Genomic DNA, 20,573 nt, shown 5'->3' with positions numbered 1-20,573 from the left:
TTTGGCTCATAAAAGGTTTAGAGTTAAGGCTGGCTCTTTTCTGACCTTTATACCTAATTATAATGAGCTCAGAATTAATCTACAGTGCTGACATTGTCTCAACAGACATTGACTTGACACTGTCTGTCAGTATTTTATATTGATCCCAAAAGCAATTGAGACTGACTGTAGTCAGCAGAAGCTTATACAAGCTTATAAATATTTGTTTTTACTTATTTTCCCCTTTGTAATCCTGAGCCAGCGTGTTGATACCAGTTATTTAATACATTATTATAAGATACTGATGTGTTAATACAGATTATCATGTGGTTAACATCGCAATCAGTGAAGTTAACATGGAATATAGTTGCTACTTAATTCTAAGTAGTAGCCTAGAGCAATATACTGTAGACTGCTGAAGTATATATTTTATGTGGTTTTTCTTTAATTTTCAAGTATATTGTAAATAACCTTTTCTAATACAATATTTTTAAACTTTAGAATGATCCTCTCTCATGTCTTCTGTTTTTCTTATTTGGTTAGGCCATGTCTACACTACAAAATTAAGTCGACCTAACTTCCGTCGGCATAGAACCACTGCAAGTAATTACATTGCTTGTGCATGTCTACAGTTCGCTCCTTCCATTAGTGGTGCACATCCTCACCAGGAGAACTTGTATCGATTGTACTGTTAGTGTGGGGCATTGTGGGATAGCTCCTGAAAGCCAGTAACATTTGACGTGAGCAATGCAGTGTTTACACTGACACTCCATAGACCTAACTACATCGACCTTGACTCTATGCTGCTTGTGGAGGTGGAGTTATTAAGTTGGTGTAGCAGAGCCTCCCTGGCCGCCCAGGCACCTAGGGGCTGCAGGGACCTGGCAGCCGCATCCCGGGAGCCATGGAAAGCGCCGCCTGGACCCCGCACCCCAACCCCCTGCCCCAGCCCAGAGTCCCCTCCAGCATCCAAACTCCCTCCCAGAGCCTGCACTGCCCCAACCCCCTGCCCCAGCCCAGAGTCCCCTCCAGCATCCAAACTCCCTCCCAGAGCCTGCACTGCCCCAACCCCCTGCCCCAGCCCAGAGTCCCCTCCAGCATCCAAACTCCCTCCCAGAGCCTGCACTGCCCCAACCCCCTGCCCCAGCCCAGAGTCCCCTCCAGCATCCAAACTCCCTCCCAGAGCCTGCACTGCCCCAACCCTCTGCCCCAGCCCAGAGTCCCCTCCAGCATCCAAACTCCCTCTCAGAGCCTGCACTGCCCCAACACCCTGCCCCAGCCCCTTCCTGCACCCCAAACCCCTCACACCCAGCCCCATCCCGGAGCCCACACCTCGAGCCAGAGCCCTCACCCCCTCCTGCACTCTGAACCCCTGGGCCCCAGCCCAAAGCCCGTACCCCCCCAGCCCAGAGCCCATACCCTCCCACCCCAACCTTCTGCCCCAGCTCAGAGCCCCTCTTCCTCACCTCAACCCCCTGCCCCAGCCCAGTGAAAGCGAGTGAGGGTGGGGGAGAGTGACCAATGGACGGAGGGTGGGATGGAGTGTGCAGGGGTGGGGTCTTGGAGATGGGCTTCAGAGAAGCGGCAGGACAGGGGTGTTTGGTTTTGTGCGATTAGAAAGTTGGCAACCCTAGATGGGAGATTGAGGGAGATGAAGGTAATAAAAGAATGACAAAAAGAGTGGGGAAGAAATGTGAAAATGGTAATGAAGGAGAGATTGTTGTGAAAGGAAAAAAGAAAATGGGATGAGAGGATAAAAAAATATGGGGAAGAGAAGAAAAAAATAGTTGGAGGAAGAAAAACAATGCAAAAACAGAAGGAAAGAATACTACATAGAATAAAAGGAAAGAAAGTAATGAATGAATAAAAAAATGGAAACAGATGGGAAAAAAGGGAGGAAGATACAGTACAGTAACTTTTATTTCATAAAGGTTAATTCAACAATAAAATTAAATAATAATAATACAACTAAAAACTCAGGGTCTGGATGCACAATATTGCTGCTGCTGGATAGCAATTGCTCTAGCCAGATGTGAATGATAACAGGTGCTGTTATTCAGTGGGAATCCTTATTTGCTCACTCTTTCAAAACATCTGCTGGATGCCAGTGTGTTATATGGACCAACTACCTATCAATCTCTAACACAGTTATGTAGTAATTGTGGAGTACAGAATTGCACATTAGAATAATTCCTTTACATTAATGAGGATGTAAAGACCAATCATACAAAGTATTGAGAATGTTACGGAAGGTGCTGAGCAGCCTCTATTCTGCAGATCTGTCAGGAGGCACTCGATATCTTACAGGACTGGACTCTACATTCGCAGGCACAAATCAATGTTTCAACTATGATGTTTCAAAACAGATTCTCTCCTTTTTTTCTTCTTGATGTGACACACATTTTCAGGACAGTGAGTGAGTGACATCATCATAGGTGCTGGAACTAGGGGTGCAGGGGGTGCTGCCACACCCCCTGGCTTGAAGTGGTTTCCATCATATACAGGGCTTAGAGTTTGGTTCAATGGATCTCAGCACCCCCACTATACAAATTGTTCCAGCACCTCTGGACATCATGCCTACTTATATGAAGAAATAACAATGAGGCAGCCATAATCCAGTGGTTAGGGCCCCGAACTAGAAGTCAGGAGACCTAAATGACGTGTATTCTTGGGGAAAGTCATTCCACCTTCCTGTCTCAGTCCCCACATCTGTAAAATGGAGATAATGATATTTACCTTCCTTGTAAAGCATGGATGGAAAATAATAATTTCTAAATAAAGATAGCCTGGGGAGCCTTTGCATATAGTGTACTGAATTTACATGCTGCTGCTGACATTATTATTTATTATTATTGTAGTACAGCAGTGCCTAGAAGCCCCAACCAAAACCATTGTACCAGCCACATTCAAACCAAATAGAAAAGACATTCTAGTGGACTACCCAGGCCAGGCATAAAGTGAGTCACAGAGCATGTTTTGAGGGCACTGATACACTTCATGGAAAATATGCTTGGCATATGTACGAGTTAAGCTATGATTGATTACTTATACGGTATAGACATTCCTCTATTTACATAAGAATGGCCATACTGGGTCAGACCAAAGGTCCATCTAGCCCAGTGTTCTGTCTTCTGACGGTGGCCAATGCCAGGTGCTTCAGAGGGAATGAACAGAATAGGTAATCATCAAGTGATCCATTTCCTGTTGTCCATTCCCAGCTTCTAGCAAAACAGGAGCTAGGTACACCATCCCTGCCACCCTGGCTAGTAACCATTGATGGATCTATCCTCCATGAATTTATCTAGTTTATTTTTTGAACCCTCTTATAGTCTTGGCCTTCACAATATCCTCTGGCAAAGAGTTCCACAGGTTGACTGTGTGTTGTGTGAAAAAATACTTCCTTTTTTGTTTTAAACCTGCTGCCTGCATTTGGTGACTCCTAGTCCTTGTGTTATGAGTAGGAGTAAATTTAACATTTCCTTATTTACTTTCTCTACACCCATCATGATTTTATAGACTTCTATCATATCCCCCCTTATTCGTCTCTTTTCCAAGCTAAAAAGTCCCAGACTTTTTAATTTCTCCTCATATGGAAGCTGTTCTATACCCCTAATCATTTTTGTTCCCTTTTCAAAACCTTTTCCAATTCCAATATATCTTTTTTGAGATTTGGCGACCACATTTACACACAGTATTCAATATGTGGGCATACCACGGTGTAACGTTCCCCTGGTGTTATCTGGACTGGTGATCTGCTAGGTCACTCCAATCCTTGACTCTGGGAGCCAGACTTTTCCCTGCTCTGCTGTGAGAGCCCCCACTCCTGGGCTGTTCACGCACAGCCTCTGGCATGTAAGCTGCTCCTTGGATTGTGCAACAAAATGACACTAGCCAATATCTCCGGTCCCAGACACAACCCTAGGAACCTCCGTCTTGCAGTGTCCAGTTATGCCTGCTGGATGCTGCAAGCTTATATAAGTTCATCAATTTAACAAATAAATTGATATGTACCAGGCTTGTTATCCCAAGGGGAGTCTCTGAAACGCTTTAAATCAAACGCACTGCTTCAGGTAGAATAAACAAATTTATTAACTACAAAGATAGATTTTAAGTGATTATAAGTCAAAGCATAACAAGTCAGATTTGGTCAAATGAAATAAAAGCGAAACACATTCTAAGCTGAGCTTAACACTTTCAATGTCCTTACAAACTTAGATGCTTCTCACCACAGGCTGGCTGGTTGGTCATCAGCCAGGCTTTCCCCTTTGATCAGCGTTTCAGTCGCTTGGTGTGGTGTCTGTAGATGTAGGTGGATGAGAGAGGAAGAGCATGGCAAACGTCTCTCCCTTTTATCATGTCCTTTCTTCCCTCTTGGCTTTGCCCCCCTCCCTTCAGAGTCAGGTGAGAATTACCTCATCGCAGTTCCAAATTGATCAAAGGAAGGGGGGGTGACTCCTTCAAGAGTCCAATAGATTCTTTTGTTGCTGCCCAGGCCAGCGGCCTTTGTTCCTGTGAGGCTGGGCTGGGTTTGTCCTATACGTGCCCTAATGAGGTGTGAACTGCCTCTCTGCTCTTGGAGAGTTTTTGCCTGGGCTTATTTTAAGCCATGAGGATACATTGTCAGCCTCATAATTACATACGTGAAATTATAACCTATAACATTACTGTAACAACAATGCTCAGTGCATCATGAGCCTTCTGAAGACACCTAACATGACAAACTTTGCATTGGATACCACACAATCATTTTACATGAACATGGGGGTGCTGGGTGTTCCCCTGAGGTACAGAGCATCACACATAGATTTATATAGAGGCAATATGATATTCTCTATCTTATTATATATCCCTCTCTTAAAGATTCCCAACATTCTGTTAGCTTTTTTGACTGCCGCTGCACATTGAGTGGATGTTTTCAGAGAACTATCCACAATGACTCCAAGATCTCTTACTTGAGTGGTAACAGCCAATTTAGACCCCATCACTTTATATGTATAGTTGGGATTATGTTTTCCAATGTGCATTACTTTGCATTTATCAACATTGAATTTCATCTGCCATTTTCTTTCCCAGTCACCCAGTTTTGTGAGATCCCCTTGTAATTCTTCGCAGTCTGCTTTGGACTTAACTATTTTGAGTAGTTTTGTATAATCTGCAAATTTTGTCACCTCACTGTTTACCCCTTTTTCCAGATCATTCATCTATGTGTCTGAGAATTCTGCTCTTTACTATAGTTTCAACAAGATTGTCTGGTACCGAAGTCAGGCTTACCAGCCTGTAATTGCTGGATCACTTCTGGAGCCTTTTAAAAAATGGTGTCATATTAGCTTTCCACCCGTCATCTGCTACAGAAGCTGGTGCTGGTGCCTTTCCCTGGCATGTCCCACTCAGCCAGACTCCCACCTTGGCAGAAATCAGGGGAGGGGGACTCGTGACACCACATACCCCTTCCCCCACGCAGGACAAAGAACTGCATACCATATGCTGAGCACAGTATCCTTGGTAGGAGGTACACCAAGCATACAGACCAACAAACTCTTTGATGTTGGAAAATATTTTCTCCCCATTCTGCAGCTTCCTAGTGCCATACTTCCTCATTCACAATCCCCTTTCACACCTTCTAAGTGCTGTGACTGTCTCCCACTCCCACTAAACTACTGTATGTATAGCAGCCCAAGGTTACTGCCACTATGGATCAGACTTTACATCTGTCATTAATAGTCAGCAATAGCATGCAATTCAAATATTACCATGGTAACTTCTTCTTAGCGCTTCATGAAGCTTTTGTAGCAAACCTGAAATCACACAATACGCACCTGGTTTCAGGTTAGGTACAAACTCTAGCGTTCACCTAGGTTCACTGAAACACTGGTGAATGTTTCAAGAGAACCTGAACCAAATTCATGGCTTTGTATCAAAACCATATGACAGGTTGAACTCAAAATAAGGTGAAATTTGGCATTTATGACTGTTTTATTTTGAGTTTGTGTTTCTTTGAACCCGAAATTTGAAGCAAACCTCAGGGTACATAAACCCCAGTGGATTGAAATTGAAGAGGTTTGCATGAATCCCTGTGATATTGAACAGCTGAGTTCCACACAGCTCTGCTTAATTTTCTTTGTTACTTTGCTGCAATTTTTTTGTCTTCACTTGAAGTTAGATCCAATTCTCTGGGGAGCTTTGACTATGATTTCCTCCACCCCACTCCCCATCTGTGTCAAATAGCCCAATCTGTATTTATATCTTTGGTAACATAAAGAAGAGCATCTTTAACCGTAATTAACATAGAGATTTTTTTTAAAAAAATCATTTATTTGTATATAATGCTGATGTTTTAAATGTCCTCACTATTCTGATGTTCTCTAGACATCCCTGGTTGAAAAGAAGTGTTTCTGCTACATTGAGGCCTTCAGGCTAGGCAGAGGGATACTTACCCATCAAGAGGAACTGAGCATTCTGGGGCCAGTCCTGCAAACCTTCTTTGCACAGAGATTCCATTAGTGTTAATTGTCTTCATTGTCTTATTTGTGACTTGATTCTGCTCCCATTGAAGTCAATAGGAGTTTTGCCATTGAGTGCAACATGAGCAGAATTGGGGCATTTGTTCATGTTATGGGCCCAGCTGAAAGTGAGTATAAATCGTTGCCACTCTAATTTGGAATTTTTTTTCTCCTAGTTTGCACTCGTTTTGTACTGAACTAAGTGATGACACTTAGGTGCAGGGCCACTATGCATTTGGGCTTCAATTTCTTTGATTCTCGCACAGTTTAAACTACTGTTTTAGGTTGTCTGTGAAATCGCTTGAGTTTCAAGGAAGTTTCCAGCTAAACAAATAGATTGGTGGGATTTGGCAAATCTCAGAGAAGGGTGAGACTGAAAACATCGTTAACACTATGACTACAGATGCATCTAAAACCATTTAACTGGCAAAATATTCGCTTTTCCTGCCTTCCAGAAGAAGTGTAGGATTGTGTTGGTGCAAACAACTGCCGATGAAAACTGCACCAGATGTGCTGCAACAAATTTATTTTAAAAATTGCTCTGTCTGAATTAAAATCTGCTTCAGTAACATTTCTGGATATACTTGACAGCCATGCATTGCAGAATATCCAACTGGACTGCCGAGTGAGATGACAGAACATTTTTTACAGCTCACAGTAGTTAAGTTGTGATTGTTCCAGCTGCCTGACAGACTGCATTATTATACAAACTATCAAACCATCATAAAATAAATGACAAGTGAAGGGAAAACTGTTTTGAATAAGTCATAATGGCACTAGATGTTTGTCATTTTCTGTTAGTCCAGTTATAAAGGCTTGATGTTTTAATTGGTCTTCAGGCTGTTAGCTCCTTAACACTTATTATTTTAGCCAGTGATAGTCTTCCAGTGCTCTGCATATCCCTGCTGACACCAGTGACACTGGCACACAAACCAAAGGAAATGAAAGGCAGCAATGGCCATTTTTGGAGAGTAAAACTTGACAGCAGAACATCAGTCACATTGATTACTGTGAAGCCAGTAAAGCAGCCCCACTGGCCTATTGCTAATAAGTGGCCTAGTGCCTCTCCACAGCCAGGCAAGGAAAGAAATGGTGAAAAAGAGCAAAAAAAGAACACAAATAATCCCTTTGTCTAATATCAACTCACCCAAAGTTCTGCTGAGATTTTCAGCTCTGACTGCCTAGTGCAACCAGACATTAATCAAACTCCATGGTTTTAGAGAAAAGGACCCAGCTGTCTGCCTATCTCCAGGGCAGTATCTTGTCCAGTTCTTTAAAAATATGTGTGTACAATTAAGAACTTCACACTTGCATCAGACCTTCCATTTTCAAAGGGTTTTAGGGGTGAGTTTGGTTTTTCCACAAGCCCTGTGTATGGGGCAGGATGTCTTTGCACTGCCCTAATAGTAGCCCCTGATGCATTCTGTGTTTTGGCTTCCCCCATTCCAGCCCTGTAACTGGCACCGCCTACATCCCCTAGTGCCGCTATGCTGGCCGGCACATTGGAGGTGGTGGAACCACACAGCTCCACCCATTCCCTATCCCTTCCCACCAATATGAACTGGGGGACACATAGTAGCCCCACTTACTATGACATGCCACAATATGGTCCTTAGCTATTCCCCACAACAACCCCCGAGGTGGGAGTGTTATGTACATCAGTTTTTATAGAGGGGAAAGCCATATTCAGAGTCAATGTCAGAGGTGAGATTAGAACCCAGGAATTCCAGGCTCCTCTTCCCAGGCTCCTGTCAGACCATCAAGACACTTTAAGAGTAAATGCTAATGACTGCAGCATGTGAAAAGGGATGTGAGAGTGGCATAGTATTAAGTAGCCATGGCTTGCATATTTGGTAGCTGGTAGTGATCAATTAAAAGTTTCAAGCAGTCTAAACCTCAGAGTGATTCTTAACTCTAATATTTTTCTGTAGTGATAACTCTTCTCTCCCTTGTTTTATCCTTCTACAGGGCATATAACCATTACAAACTACTTGTTGAACTATTTTCCTGGTCTTGATATTGAGAAGAGGAATGTATTTGGATTCACAGCACTGATGAAATCTGCAATGCAAGGCCGAACTGAATGTGTCAGAGCCTTAATGTTGGCAGGTATGTGAAATTATTTGCTTCATCAGTACTTCTTGCTCTGAATAAGATAGCAGTAACTCAATGAAAAGCTGGCCTTTCCAGTATTTACTTTATTGAGAGGTGTGGTGGAGCTATTGATATAAATGAAAACAATTTCTGAATGTCTTGTAAATAGAGACATGAAGCAGTTTTATTTATTTATTATTATTATTATTATTATTTATTATTATTGTTACAATAGTACTTTACAGTGCTGTTGAATTTCCATCTGAGCATCTCAACGGAAATTACAAGCATTCATTGGTTTAGACTTGCATCATCCATGAGAAGTAGATAAGTAGTATTATCTGCAGTTTTTCAGATGGGGAAACTGAGGCATGGAAGGTTAAATGACTTGTTCAAGGTCACACCGCATGTTTGAGGCAAACTAAGGAACAAAACACAGATCTCCTTTGGCCATGCTTTACCAACAGTCTATCTATTCTTACAATATTAGAAGAGTAGAGTACAGTAATTTTTTCTTTTTAATCTTGGTAAAATATGGGACCAGATACATTGCTACAAAATTGGGCCTGAAAGATTTGAAAAACTTGGGATGATTTTTGACTTTATAAGAAAACCTAGAAGTTTTGATGTGATATTGAGTTTCATTTCACACAGCTCAAATACTATGAATATGATACAATATTAAAATACGATCTGATAACTATGTGTCCAGAATTATAAAGCCACCTAATGTTAAATAATAAGACACGATAAGCTGTGTATGGTAGTTAGATATAACTCCTTCTTAGGGTATGTCTACACAGCAAAGAAGAATCCACAGCTGGCCTGTGCTAGCCAACTTTGGCTCGTGGAACTAGGGCTGTGGGGCTGTTTCATTGCCATGTAGACTTCCAATTTGGGCTGGAGCCCAGGGTCTGGGATCCTCTATCCCTCAGAGTCCTAGAGCCTGGTCTCCAGCCTGAGCCTGGAAGCTTACACAACAATGAAACAGCCCCGTAGCCCGAGTCCTACGAACCTGAGTCTACAGCTGGCGCGTGTAGACTGTGTAGACCAGTGGTGGACAACCTGCGGCCCATGGGCCGCATGCAGCCCGTCAGGGCAATCTGCTGGTGGGCCGCAAGACAGTTTGTTTACATTAACCGTCCGCAGGAATGGCTGCCCACAGCTCCCAGTGGCCACCGTTCACCGTTCCGGCTACTGGGAGCTGCGGGAAGCGACGGCCAGCACGTCCCTGCAGCCTGCCCCGCTTCCTGCAGCTCCCATTGGCCGGGAATGGTGAACTGCGGCCATTGGGAGCTGCAGGCAGCCATACCTACGGACGGTCAATGTAAACAAACTGTCTCACAGCCTGTCAGCGGATTGACCTGACGGGCCGCATGCAGCCCGCAGGCCACATGTTGCCCACCACTGGTGTAGACATTCTCTTATGTGGCATTGTTGCTCTGTGAGCAATCATTATACAGTGGATCATGTAAAAAACTAAATAAAATAAAAACCCTGCATCCCTTGTATGTCTGAGTACATATAACCTTGTGCCATTAAGCACAATTTATAGAATGTTTGGCATGTTCTTTTGTGTAGGCTAGGGCTCTATAATGTGTATTTCAGAGAAGGAGGAAGCACTTTCCTTGATTATCCTATTAAACTGACATCAAGTCATGAGAAAGGAAAATATATTGTTATAGCCACTTAATTACAAAGAGCAGATTGGAATAACTGCATTCTGCATGGATTTTGAAATGTGATTTATTTATTACAAGACTCATTTACTATTATTATTGTGGTATGGCAGCACTGCTATAGTTAAGCTTGCACTATGACATCTATTTAAAGGTGGACCTTTTTAAGTCCTCTAAAATCAACATGCTTAGTCAGATTTCTTTGAAATTTAGTGTGCCTCAAGAATATGCAGGTAGGGCTAATGACCCAAATTTGGGCTCATTTAAGCCCAGAGTTCCAGAAATATAAGCCTTGAAAAAAATACCCATTTTAAAAAAGAAAGTGTCTAGGTGGATTTTTTCCCCCCGAGCTAAAGATCAAACTACTGATGTGGTGCAGGTCAAAATGATCTCAGTCTGCTGAGGTTTACCCAAGGTAGTACATGGCACTCACTAAATCTCTGGGGGACACAAATTGAGAACAGTATTTAAGAAAATGTACATTTTGAGAACTGTTCATGCTCCAATGCAGAAAAATGGCTAGACGGTTTCTATTCCCAACATTTTATATGCTTTAAAGTTCAGCTCCTGTAAGTGCTCTAAAATCTGAACATTTATTCAAATTGCTTTGAAATGTGGTGAAAGGGTGTGTCTCACAGGATCACTGAGTAGCATTAGTGATTCAAATTTGGGGTCATCTAACCTAGGGTTCCTGAATTACAGCCAATCCCCCCCCCCAACCCAGTTTACTTCTGCTGCCTTGTACTGTTACAGTGAGAGGGTCTGACTGGATGAATCACAGACCTTTTGAGGGCTGTGAACTCACCCTTCAATTAAAATAACTAAGGATAAGTTAATCACAAGCCCGCACATAAGGGCTTGGCTATACTTGCGAGTTAGAGCGCATTAAAGCAGCCCTGGGTGCCCTAACTCATGACCCGTCCACACTGGCAAGGCACTTAGAGCGCTCTGACTCCGTGGCTAGAGCGCTCCTGGTAATCCACCTCGGCGAGAAGCATAACGCTTGGTGCGCCTTGGATGAAACGCCTGGACATCAGTGTGAATGAGGTGTTGCATTACTGCGCTCTGATTGGCCTCTGGACATCCCATAATCCCCTTAAGTCAAGTGGCCACTCTTGTCATTGTTTTGGAATCACTGCAGGAATGTGGCTATCAAAGCAAACCATTACTGTGGAATGCTGTGTGTGAGAGAGCGAGGCAGGGCGGGCGGGAAGGGGAGATCTGCTCCTCTCTGAACTTACAAGACAGTATGCTGGCATGCTCTCAGCTCCCAAAAAACCCACACTCTCTCCCCCCACATACACACAACACACTCCCTGTCACACTCCACCCCACCCCACCCCATTTGAAAAGCATGTTGCAGCCACTTGCATGCTGGGATAGCTACCACAATGCACTGCTCTCTGTGGCTGCTGCACGTTCCGCAAATGTGGCCATGCCAGTGCGCTTGCAGCTGTCAGTGTGGACAGACTGCAGCGCTTTCCCTACTGTGCTCTACAAAGACTAGTTTAACTCAAAGCACTCTACATTTGCAAGTGTAGCCATGCCCTAAGACAAAAGGAGGTTTGAATTGATGGCTGGAGGTTGCTACAATTTGTGAGTTGGGTGGCAATTTCATTTTTTGGGGAAATGTAATCAAAGGATTTGGGGGGGGGGAATTAAACATTGGTATACCTGCTGGGAGAAGAGATTTGGGGTGGAGGTGTGGGGGAGGGCGGTTTGGGGCTGCGGGAAGAGGAGGGGGGTTATGGGAAGGGGAAATAAATGGGGATGGATGGTAGGGGAGACAAGGTTGGGGACTTAGATGAGGGAGGCATGGCACCCTACAGCCCTGCTAGTGCACCCCAGCCCCTCTATCCCAATCCCCATGCACCCCCAGCTCTGCCAATTCATCCCAACCCTCTGAGCCCCAATCCCTTGCAGCCAAACCTTCCTGTAGCTTAATCCCCTCCAGCCCTGCCAGTGCACCCCAAGACTGCTATGACTAAGTGTTAGAAGAACATTCATTGAGAAATTGGAAGGTGCCTAGCTGACTGAAAAATATATGCTGTATGGCATAGAAATACTTTCTGTCAAACATAAAACTGTCAGTATTGTGGAGCAGAAACCCTGTCTGTGATTTCTCTTCCTGGCCCTGCCACAAACCCCACCCTCCAACCATTCAGCAACATGACCAGAAACGCCATTTCATTGTCATATAGTTGGCCTTCACTCCAGGTACTGCATGTGAGCCAGGCTGTGGGAGGTGGGGTGGAATTAACAACAATAGAAATGTTTGTATGCCAGGGAGTGAAGACTTCAGGGAGATGAGTTCCCTGCTTGTGGTGGGGTGCCTGTGTACAGCATTGGAGAGGGGCCAAGTTGGAGGGGGAAATGTAGTGAATGGATCAGAGCCATGACTAGGGATGTGTGGTGAAGCAAGGCTGGTGGGGCCCAGCTAGTGTGTGTGTATTTACATGGAGTGGGCTGGCTCAGTATGCAAGTCGCAGGACAGGATATGTACAACTGTCTAAATGACCACTAACTCCTACCAACACCATATGTTTTCCTGTTTAAAAAAAAAAAAAACTATGAAATTCAATGGCAAAGAACTATGTTAACACAGAGTTAAGGTTGCTTGGCAGTATGTCGTCATGCCCATGCTCTTTCAGCAGTGCCCCAATACACCCCATTAACACAAATACCTTTACTCTGCCAGCCTCACAGTTGCGGAAATGTACAAATTCTTCACCTCCTTTTACAACCCAGTAAAGGAGTCACTCTCACCCGCCATGATTCCAGCTAACACTATTAAAGGACTTGCCACCTTCCCTCTACCCTCTTTGAGCAATGCCTCAATATGCACACACTCACACTGGTCCTTGGCACTATAAGATTCAGATCCTGGCACACAGTCACACACTTAGCAACTCCCCAGAAAGAACATTGCACATATACTCATTAAGAACCCTTCACACATTTGATAGCCCTTTACCCCGAGGGAACATCTACATTGCAGCTGTGTGATTCCCAGCTCATGTAGACTTCAAGCTAATGCACTAAAAACATCCATGTAGCTGGGGTTGCACGGGCAGTGGCTTGGGCTAGCCGTGTGGTCCCCCTGAATACATGCTGGGCAGATAGCCCAAGTCACTGCCCGTGGTGCCCTGGCTACACTGATATGTTTAGCATGCTAGCTTGAGCAGAGGTACCATGGATACATCTATACCAACTGGGAATCACAGTCCCACCTCAAATGTAGATATACCATATGTCATGCTGTCTGGGGTAGCTCAATACTGAGAGTACCAACTTCAGGGCAGACCCCCCCCAAACTGGTGGCATGGTCTATAATTAGATTTCACCGAGCCAGTACCAAATTTGAACTCCTGGATCACTATAACAGTCTTACCATGGAGTCACAGACAGTGCCCTTGGCCTTTCCAGTCTATCTTACCACTCAGGCAAGGACATTAGTGATAAATGGTCATTTTCACCAAAAATTCACACCATATTCAGGTTGCTTCCAGTCCCAATAGACCAGTCACTTACCCCAGATCAATTGTTACCCTAGATCTTACACCAAAGACAAGGCTTGTAGCCAATCCTGTAATGAACTATCTAAAGGATTACTAAATAGGAAAAAGAAATGAGAGTTATTTACAGATTAAAGCAAGCAAACATGCACGCAAATGAGTTATTACCTATATATCCTAAGAGTTACAGTGTTTTAGTGATCTGTCAATTCAAAGTGTCTTTCGGAGCATACCTAGGAGGTTAACCCTGGGAATCTCTGGCTTCAGTTTGGTGTCTCTAGCTCTCTCAGAGTTCAAACAGGAAAGAGATGGAAAATTTTCCTGTGACTTGTTAAGTAAGGTAAAGCCTAGCAGGGATATGTATCATATTGTTAATGCTGAAAATGTGCAGTATGCAGGATTAAGCTTATCTTGTGAATACAGTAGGGATACAAGAGTACAAGGGAAAGGTAATGATTTGGGTACCTTAGCTTTGCATTTCCATACTTTCCAACTGTTTAAGAATAGTTTTACAAGTAGCTTATGTTAAAGGACCATTGAAGTTTTCAAACATTTGAAAGCCAGGAAGCTTTAAGATCTTCCTCTGACCGACCCCTTCCCCACACTTAAATTACTGAGATGTATTTACATCATTAAGTCCAGTGTTGTGAGGTTTTTAGACTGGCAATTTCAGCTATGCTTAGATGTAGTGCATTGTAAATCCTGAAGCTTGCTAGTCATGCTGAATAGTAAGCAAGTAAGTAATCAGAAAACAATTGTAAGAAATTTTGTGATGGCGTTCTTCAAAGCCATGGATTCCATGATTTTCCATGTTTGCTTTATTATCATGACTTTCCCTTTCCCCTCTGCCCCATAGGACTAAAGTGGTATCATTGCTTCAAAGGATGTTGTTGGTATGGTGACATGTCCCCTATGTGCACGTGTATATGTGAGTGAGAAAGAGTTTGCCACTAGACCCACTGCAGGACAGAAGGGTGAAGTTTCTGATGCCAGTGGAATTCCCCGTACAGAATACTGCAGATCAGTGGCTCTCAACCTTTCCTGACTACTGTACCCCTTGCAGGAGTCTGATTTGTCTTGCGTACCCCCAAGTTTCACCTCACTTAAAAACTACTTGCTTACAAAATCAGATATAAAAATACAAGTGTATAGGCAACCTATTACTGAAAAATTGCTTATTTTCTCATTTTATAATATCATTATAAAATAATGTAATTGGAATATAAATATTGTACTTACATTTCAGTATATAGAGCAGTATAAACAAGTCATTGTCTATATGGAATTTTAGTTTGTACTGACTTCGCTGGTGCTTTTTATGTGACCTGTTGTAAAACTAGGCAAATATTTAGATGACTTAATGTACCGCCTGGAAAACCTCTGTGTACCCCTGGTTGAAAACCACTGCCTGTAGATTATAGCCCAGTATGCCAATGTAAATGGGTGCCTGCCCTGTAGTGCCCACTGCTGGCCAAGTGTGGCTTTGCTGAGGGCTGCCTCAGTTTCCTCTTCACTCAGGCCCCTCAAAAAGTCCTCACAGTACAGATATTCATTCCCCTCCCCGGGGCCAATTTATTAAGTCCTGCACAAAGTTTTTCAAAATAGAACTTAAACCTACAAAGTCTTCATCCCAGGTTCAGATGGTCACAGCTCCTCCTCCCTGAGGGTCTGGCTTCCCTTCAGACTTCAAACACTCTTCTGCTCCAGTTCCAAGATGGGCACAGCCTTCCTCTCTGAGGGTCTGTTTTCCTCCCCTCCTAGCACCTGTTGTTTGGAGTATGGCCTTCTCCACAGGCTTTCCTGCTGGTGTCTTCCTGCAGGACTCAGGGCCCTGCAGCAGCCTTATGCCATGCTGTGTCTACAGCATCTGCCAACCTGTACCTGCAGCCGTCTCCCTCTTTATAAGGCCCAGGTGCCTTCCCTTAAGCCCAACTGGACAGCAGGTAATCATTCCATGTGCCCTGAACCCTGCTTCCTCTTAAAGGGATCTTTCGCCCTGTGACAGCCAACCTTATAATGAGGATGATCAAAGCACTATGGAGTAATTTCTGCTGTAAATCATGACCAGAAGGTATTTACTGTGTACATGTATTAGTGATATTATTAGTGTATTATTACCTGTGACACTGGCAATGCAAGAGTTCAGTACTGGAGACTAACCAAGTTTCCAACCTGCTTTAGTACTGGGTATAGAAGTCGCATCGGGGAAACTGAAGGGAAAAATGTGATGAATGATTGGAGGCCGATTTTCAGAGTGGCCGTTCTTTCTGAAAGTCGGGGTGTTCAGGTTGTGAACCAAAATACTGAGGCAGCCACAGTCACTAGTCACTTTGGAAAATCTTGGCCATAATGTTTAATCTTTAAAAAATGTGAATGTACTTTTTGGAATGTAAAATGAATGGTAAAGCAGGTTAATTACCGTTCTGCAGTTACTTCCTTTGGGCTGCTACACTGCCAAGGTCACAACTGATATCACTTCTTAGCAAGATAACCACCTCCAGCAGAAGACATGCAGAAATGCCAATTGTGATTAAAAATGGAGGGCCAAATAGTGCTACTCCAGTGAAACCATTGGAGCTGCTGCGGATTTATACTGGTATAACAGAGCAGAATCTGGACCTTAAATAATACATTTCATAGTATATGGCCACAGGGCCAAACCCTGAAAGTGAAAGTGTTGCCTGGCTGAGAGCTTCAGAGTTGACCTGACTAGAGTTCTACTTACTCTAGCACTCTCATATTACTAAACTGAGCAAAATGGGTGCAGTTTTCCTTGAGAATTCCATTTAATTAAAGTCCTGATGCTGCTTTATTTAGTGGGGCTGGTATTTTTTAGAAGAGATGCAGATTTAACCAGAATTTTAGATCCTACTTCTTATTAACAGACTTGCATACATTGAGAAGAAACCCATAGTTGTTTGTCTATTCTGTCACTAATCAGATAGGATAAAGGAGCAATGCAGGAAATGTAAGACTTACAACTGGATTTTAATGAAAAAAAATTCATAGTACCCTGGGCATTTTTATTCAGAGGTCTGAAATTCTGATTAATTGGAACTCTGATGCTTTGGCGGCCCAGCACAAACACAGCAGCAGTGATGTCAGTTTTGTGGATAACAATCTCTTGAGACATGAAACCTCATTAACTGAATATAATATTAATATCCCAAAGTGACACAGCTACTCAAATTAGTTGCTTGAAAAACAGGATTCGGGACATGATTTAATCTGAAGAAAATGAGGACTAAGGGCAATGCACACATTTTCTAAAAGAAGACTCGTTAGACCAGCCTTAAATCTGAATGACAAATAGTTCAATAAGACTGCCATAACCTTTGAAAAAAGGCTTGAATATTGATGTCTGATCCAATTGGTAAAGTCCCTAGAAATTTTGTTGAATGAGGAATTTGTTTAGGAATGTTTCTGGATTTGCAAAGTAAGTCAGTAGCATCTTAAAAAGATCTTGTGTCAAACAAGATTTCATTAGATGAGACATAAAATCAGCATTGAGTATGCTGCTAAAAGATTTGGATTTCTGTATTTGGTAGATTTCTTTTGTGAGATATAGCTCCAAAAAGAGCTGGGAATGTGTCAATTTGTATTGATAGAACCAGAAATCATAGAAGAGGCAGCACGATGGTGAGCTCAATGGACCCTTGTAAATGGTCTCTGATCAGTTTGGACAAATGTATCTGAGTAAGAAGAAACAGTGTATTTGACTGTGGTTTCGAGACAGAGCACAGCTCTTCCATGATTCTACATCTGGAATATATCTGGAGGCAAACACATTTGGGTTTGTGTTGCCTTTTGCAAACAAATCCAAGTGGAGATGGCCTCACAAATTGGTTAACCTGTTTAATCATATATCAGAAATAGCCACCTCCCCTAGCATCGGGTCTGGCTGGACGATCTGCCCTGGAATTGTTGATGTTTTGTTTTTTTGTGTGTGTGGTTTTGGGGGTGGAGGGGAAGTGTGCGTGGGAGGTTGGCCATCAGCAAACTTGATCTGAAAATGCAGGGCCAGTTTAAACACATTCAGAATCCACAGTACATGGTTGGGGGCCCTGTCCTATGTAATAAATCATTCCCACCCTAGGCTTACTATTAAAATGTATGTTGTATGAACACAACAAACAAACAACTCCCATGCAATTTCCTATACTCCTAGAGAGACCTACGTAAGTTGGAGAGGAGAAGGAGTGCAGGCACAGGTGGGGTTGAGGAAAGGTTGGGGGTCCAGGGACAATCAGGTTAAGGGGACAGGCTGAGAGGGGGAAAGATGAAGGAAGAGGAGGCTGGTGTAGGGGAAGAGAATAGGGGCTCAGAGACAGACAGGCTGATGGGGAGATGAAGAGTAGACCGGGGCCAAACATCATGGCCTCTACTCTATCATATTCTTGTTGACCTCTTATTACTGTTAACCAGATTCTTCTTGAAATCCTGTCCTCTGTTAGCTTTCAAAATATTGTCCTTACCCTGCTTCTGCTCCTGCTTCTCTGACTGCTTCTGCGGTGTCTTATTTGGTGGGTCCTCCTCTTCCTTCCCTCTCCTTCTTTTGGTGGGGTCCCACAGAGTTCCATTTTCGCCCCCTCCCCTTCTTGCTCTGTACCCTGTCTCTGATGATCTTCTCTGCAACCATGGCTTTAGCTATTACCTTTCTATAGATTCCTCAGAGATCTACTTCTGTTTGCAACCTGTCTCCCTCCATCCTAACCACATCTTGGCCTATCTTTCTGACGTCTCCTTGTGGGGTCTGGCCATCAGCTGAAACTTAACATGGCTAAAATTGAGCTTCTGATCTATCACCCACTTTCTCCCTTCTCCCTTCTTTATCTATCACAGTGAACAGCACCATCTTCCTCCTTGTCACACAGGGTATGTCTACACCAGAAATGCTCCAGTGGCACAACTGCACCTGCACTGCTGTAGTGTAGACATTTACTACAGAGACAGAAGGGGTTCTTCCATTGCTATATGTCTCTTTACTCAGTAATGACTGGTCCAGATATAGGAAAACAGTCTGCTATTGCTACCAGTTACTCCATTAGCTCAAGTGAACAGAGGTCTGTGCTGTGGATCTAAAGGTTTCGGTCCTATTTGTGACCAATGTGGGGGGTCAGTATGATTCCACATGGGTTGTGTGGTGTTTTTTGTTTTATTTTTGTGTTTTTTATTTTCAGTGTGCTGTTTAAAAATAGGAATTTATATACAAGAAAACTACATTAAAAACAATAAAGTTGCAAAGTCAAGCACTCAAAAGTCAGGAAATTCCAGAATTGTGTGTGTGCATTATGATACAGTCTTCAATTACATAATCACATACTATTTTTCTTGACAGGATCCCTGCTTCATTCAGTTTTGATTATGGCAGTGGGAGTTGAAGTGTGCACTGTATAACCGATAAAGGCAAATGTTTTTCCTTTCTCTCCTTTAAGGGGCAGATGTCCACGCGACTGACCCAAGCCGTGGAATGACTCCACGGGAATGGGCTTGTTACACAGGAAGATCAGAAGCAGCCTTCCTCATGCAGAGGCTGATGGACAGGCCATGCCCTGAGCAGTTTTGTGACCAGTATAAGTCAGAATGGCCAAAGATGAAGGAACTTCTTGCCAAGGCCGCAGAACCAAAAAACTGTTTGCAGAGGATTTCGGAGGGTGTGAGGTCAGCAATGTCATTCAGGGCTTCCTGTGGCCCTGAAGAAGATGGCGTCCTTGACCACATGGTTAGGATGACTACAAGTTTAAACAGCCCCTTTATTGCCATATCTTGCAGGACTGTGTGCCCAGGGAGCCCACCCTGCGTGGGGAAACGCACACTGGCTGTGCAGGAAATCCTTAGGAAGCAAAGAGCCCAGGATATCCGATCTCAGGACAAAGACCACGTTAGCAGCTATGAGAAATTATTTCAGAACTCCAGAGTCATGTTGATCCCCAAAAAGAAGGACCGGCGGGCTAGTCTGCAGCCCCTCAGCCTCACAGTAGCTCACATGAACACTGTGGTCACAAGGAAAGCAAGCCTCCTGCCCCTGCACCTACTGAGAAGGAGCAGTGTGAGACCAGGATTTGTCATCCCCAAAGTGCGTGTCAACAAGGCTCCTCCACCCACCTACCAACCAGAGAAAGTGAGGAGGAAGAGCAGTGCCAAAGATGGCACTTATCTACAGATTCCCAAATGGAGATACAAAGAGCTGAAGGAGGAGCGGAAGAAAGCAGAGGAACAAGAGAAGAGGAAAGCAGCAGAGGCTCAGAAAGTGAGGCAGGGGTCTCCGCAGAAGAACAGGACATGACTCAGTGGTGAGGATGATGTCAGACATTCCATTGTTAACAGACTGGGCACATCAAAGTAGGGGCAACTAAACTGAATAATGGCCCTATGGCACTGGAATAGCACATGGGCTATCACTGACTGTATCTGGTGGAGTGTGAGGAACTCTTGGGGCTGAAGTGTAAAAAATGGTTTGTTTGCCCACTGGCAGAAAATTGAGGCGGTGATTTTTTCCCAAAATTAACAGCTGAGAAACAGCCTTCGTGGCGCATATTCATGACAGAGCCATGTTTTGTGTTCATTTTCTACTGGATAAAATTGAGGGCTTCAGCTTTTGATATTAGTCATTCTCCCTTCCCCTTCGGTAGGACTGTATGAATTGCAGTGCTTTGTAATAATAATGAAAACCACAATGAGTTTAAGGTTTGCCACAATCTTGATCCAGTAGGTGGAGGGTAATGAATCCAGGGCTATATGTAATGTATATCTTTTTGAATATGGTAAAGCACTTTATGATTAACATTTTAATTCTGAAAACCAGA

General features: G+C 43.5%; 1 protein-coding gene across 1 annotated transcript in view; it reads left to right on the top strand.

Moving 5' to 3' along the window:
* Window positions 1–20,283, top strand: part of ANKRD33B (ankyrin repeat domain 33B) — an 87,348-nt gene extending 67,065 nt beyond the window's left edge. The window contains exons 3-4 of the mRNA XM_054019511.1: window positions 8,448–8,588; window positions 19,203–20,283. Coding sequence (XP_053875486.1) covers window positions 8,448–8,588; window positions 19,203–20,053 — 992 coding nt within the window. The 3' untranslated portion in view covers window positions 20,054–20,283. The remainder of the gene's footprint in view (window positions 1–8,447; window positions 8,589–19,202) is intronic.
* Window positions 20,284–20,573: the final 290 nt, after the last annotated feature.

This window comes from Malaclemys terrapin, chromosome 2, assembly GCF_027887155.1.
Source record: "Malaclemys terrapin pileata isolate rMalTer1 chromosome 2, rMalTer1.hap1, whole genome shotgun sequence".
Classification (NCBI taxonomy): domain Eukaryota; kingdom Metazoa; phylum Chordata; order Testudines; family Emydidae; genus Malaclemys; species Malaclemys terrapin.
Note: the sequence above shows the minus strand (reverse complement) of the source record. Positions and strands in the feature narration are given on the sequence as shown.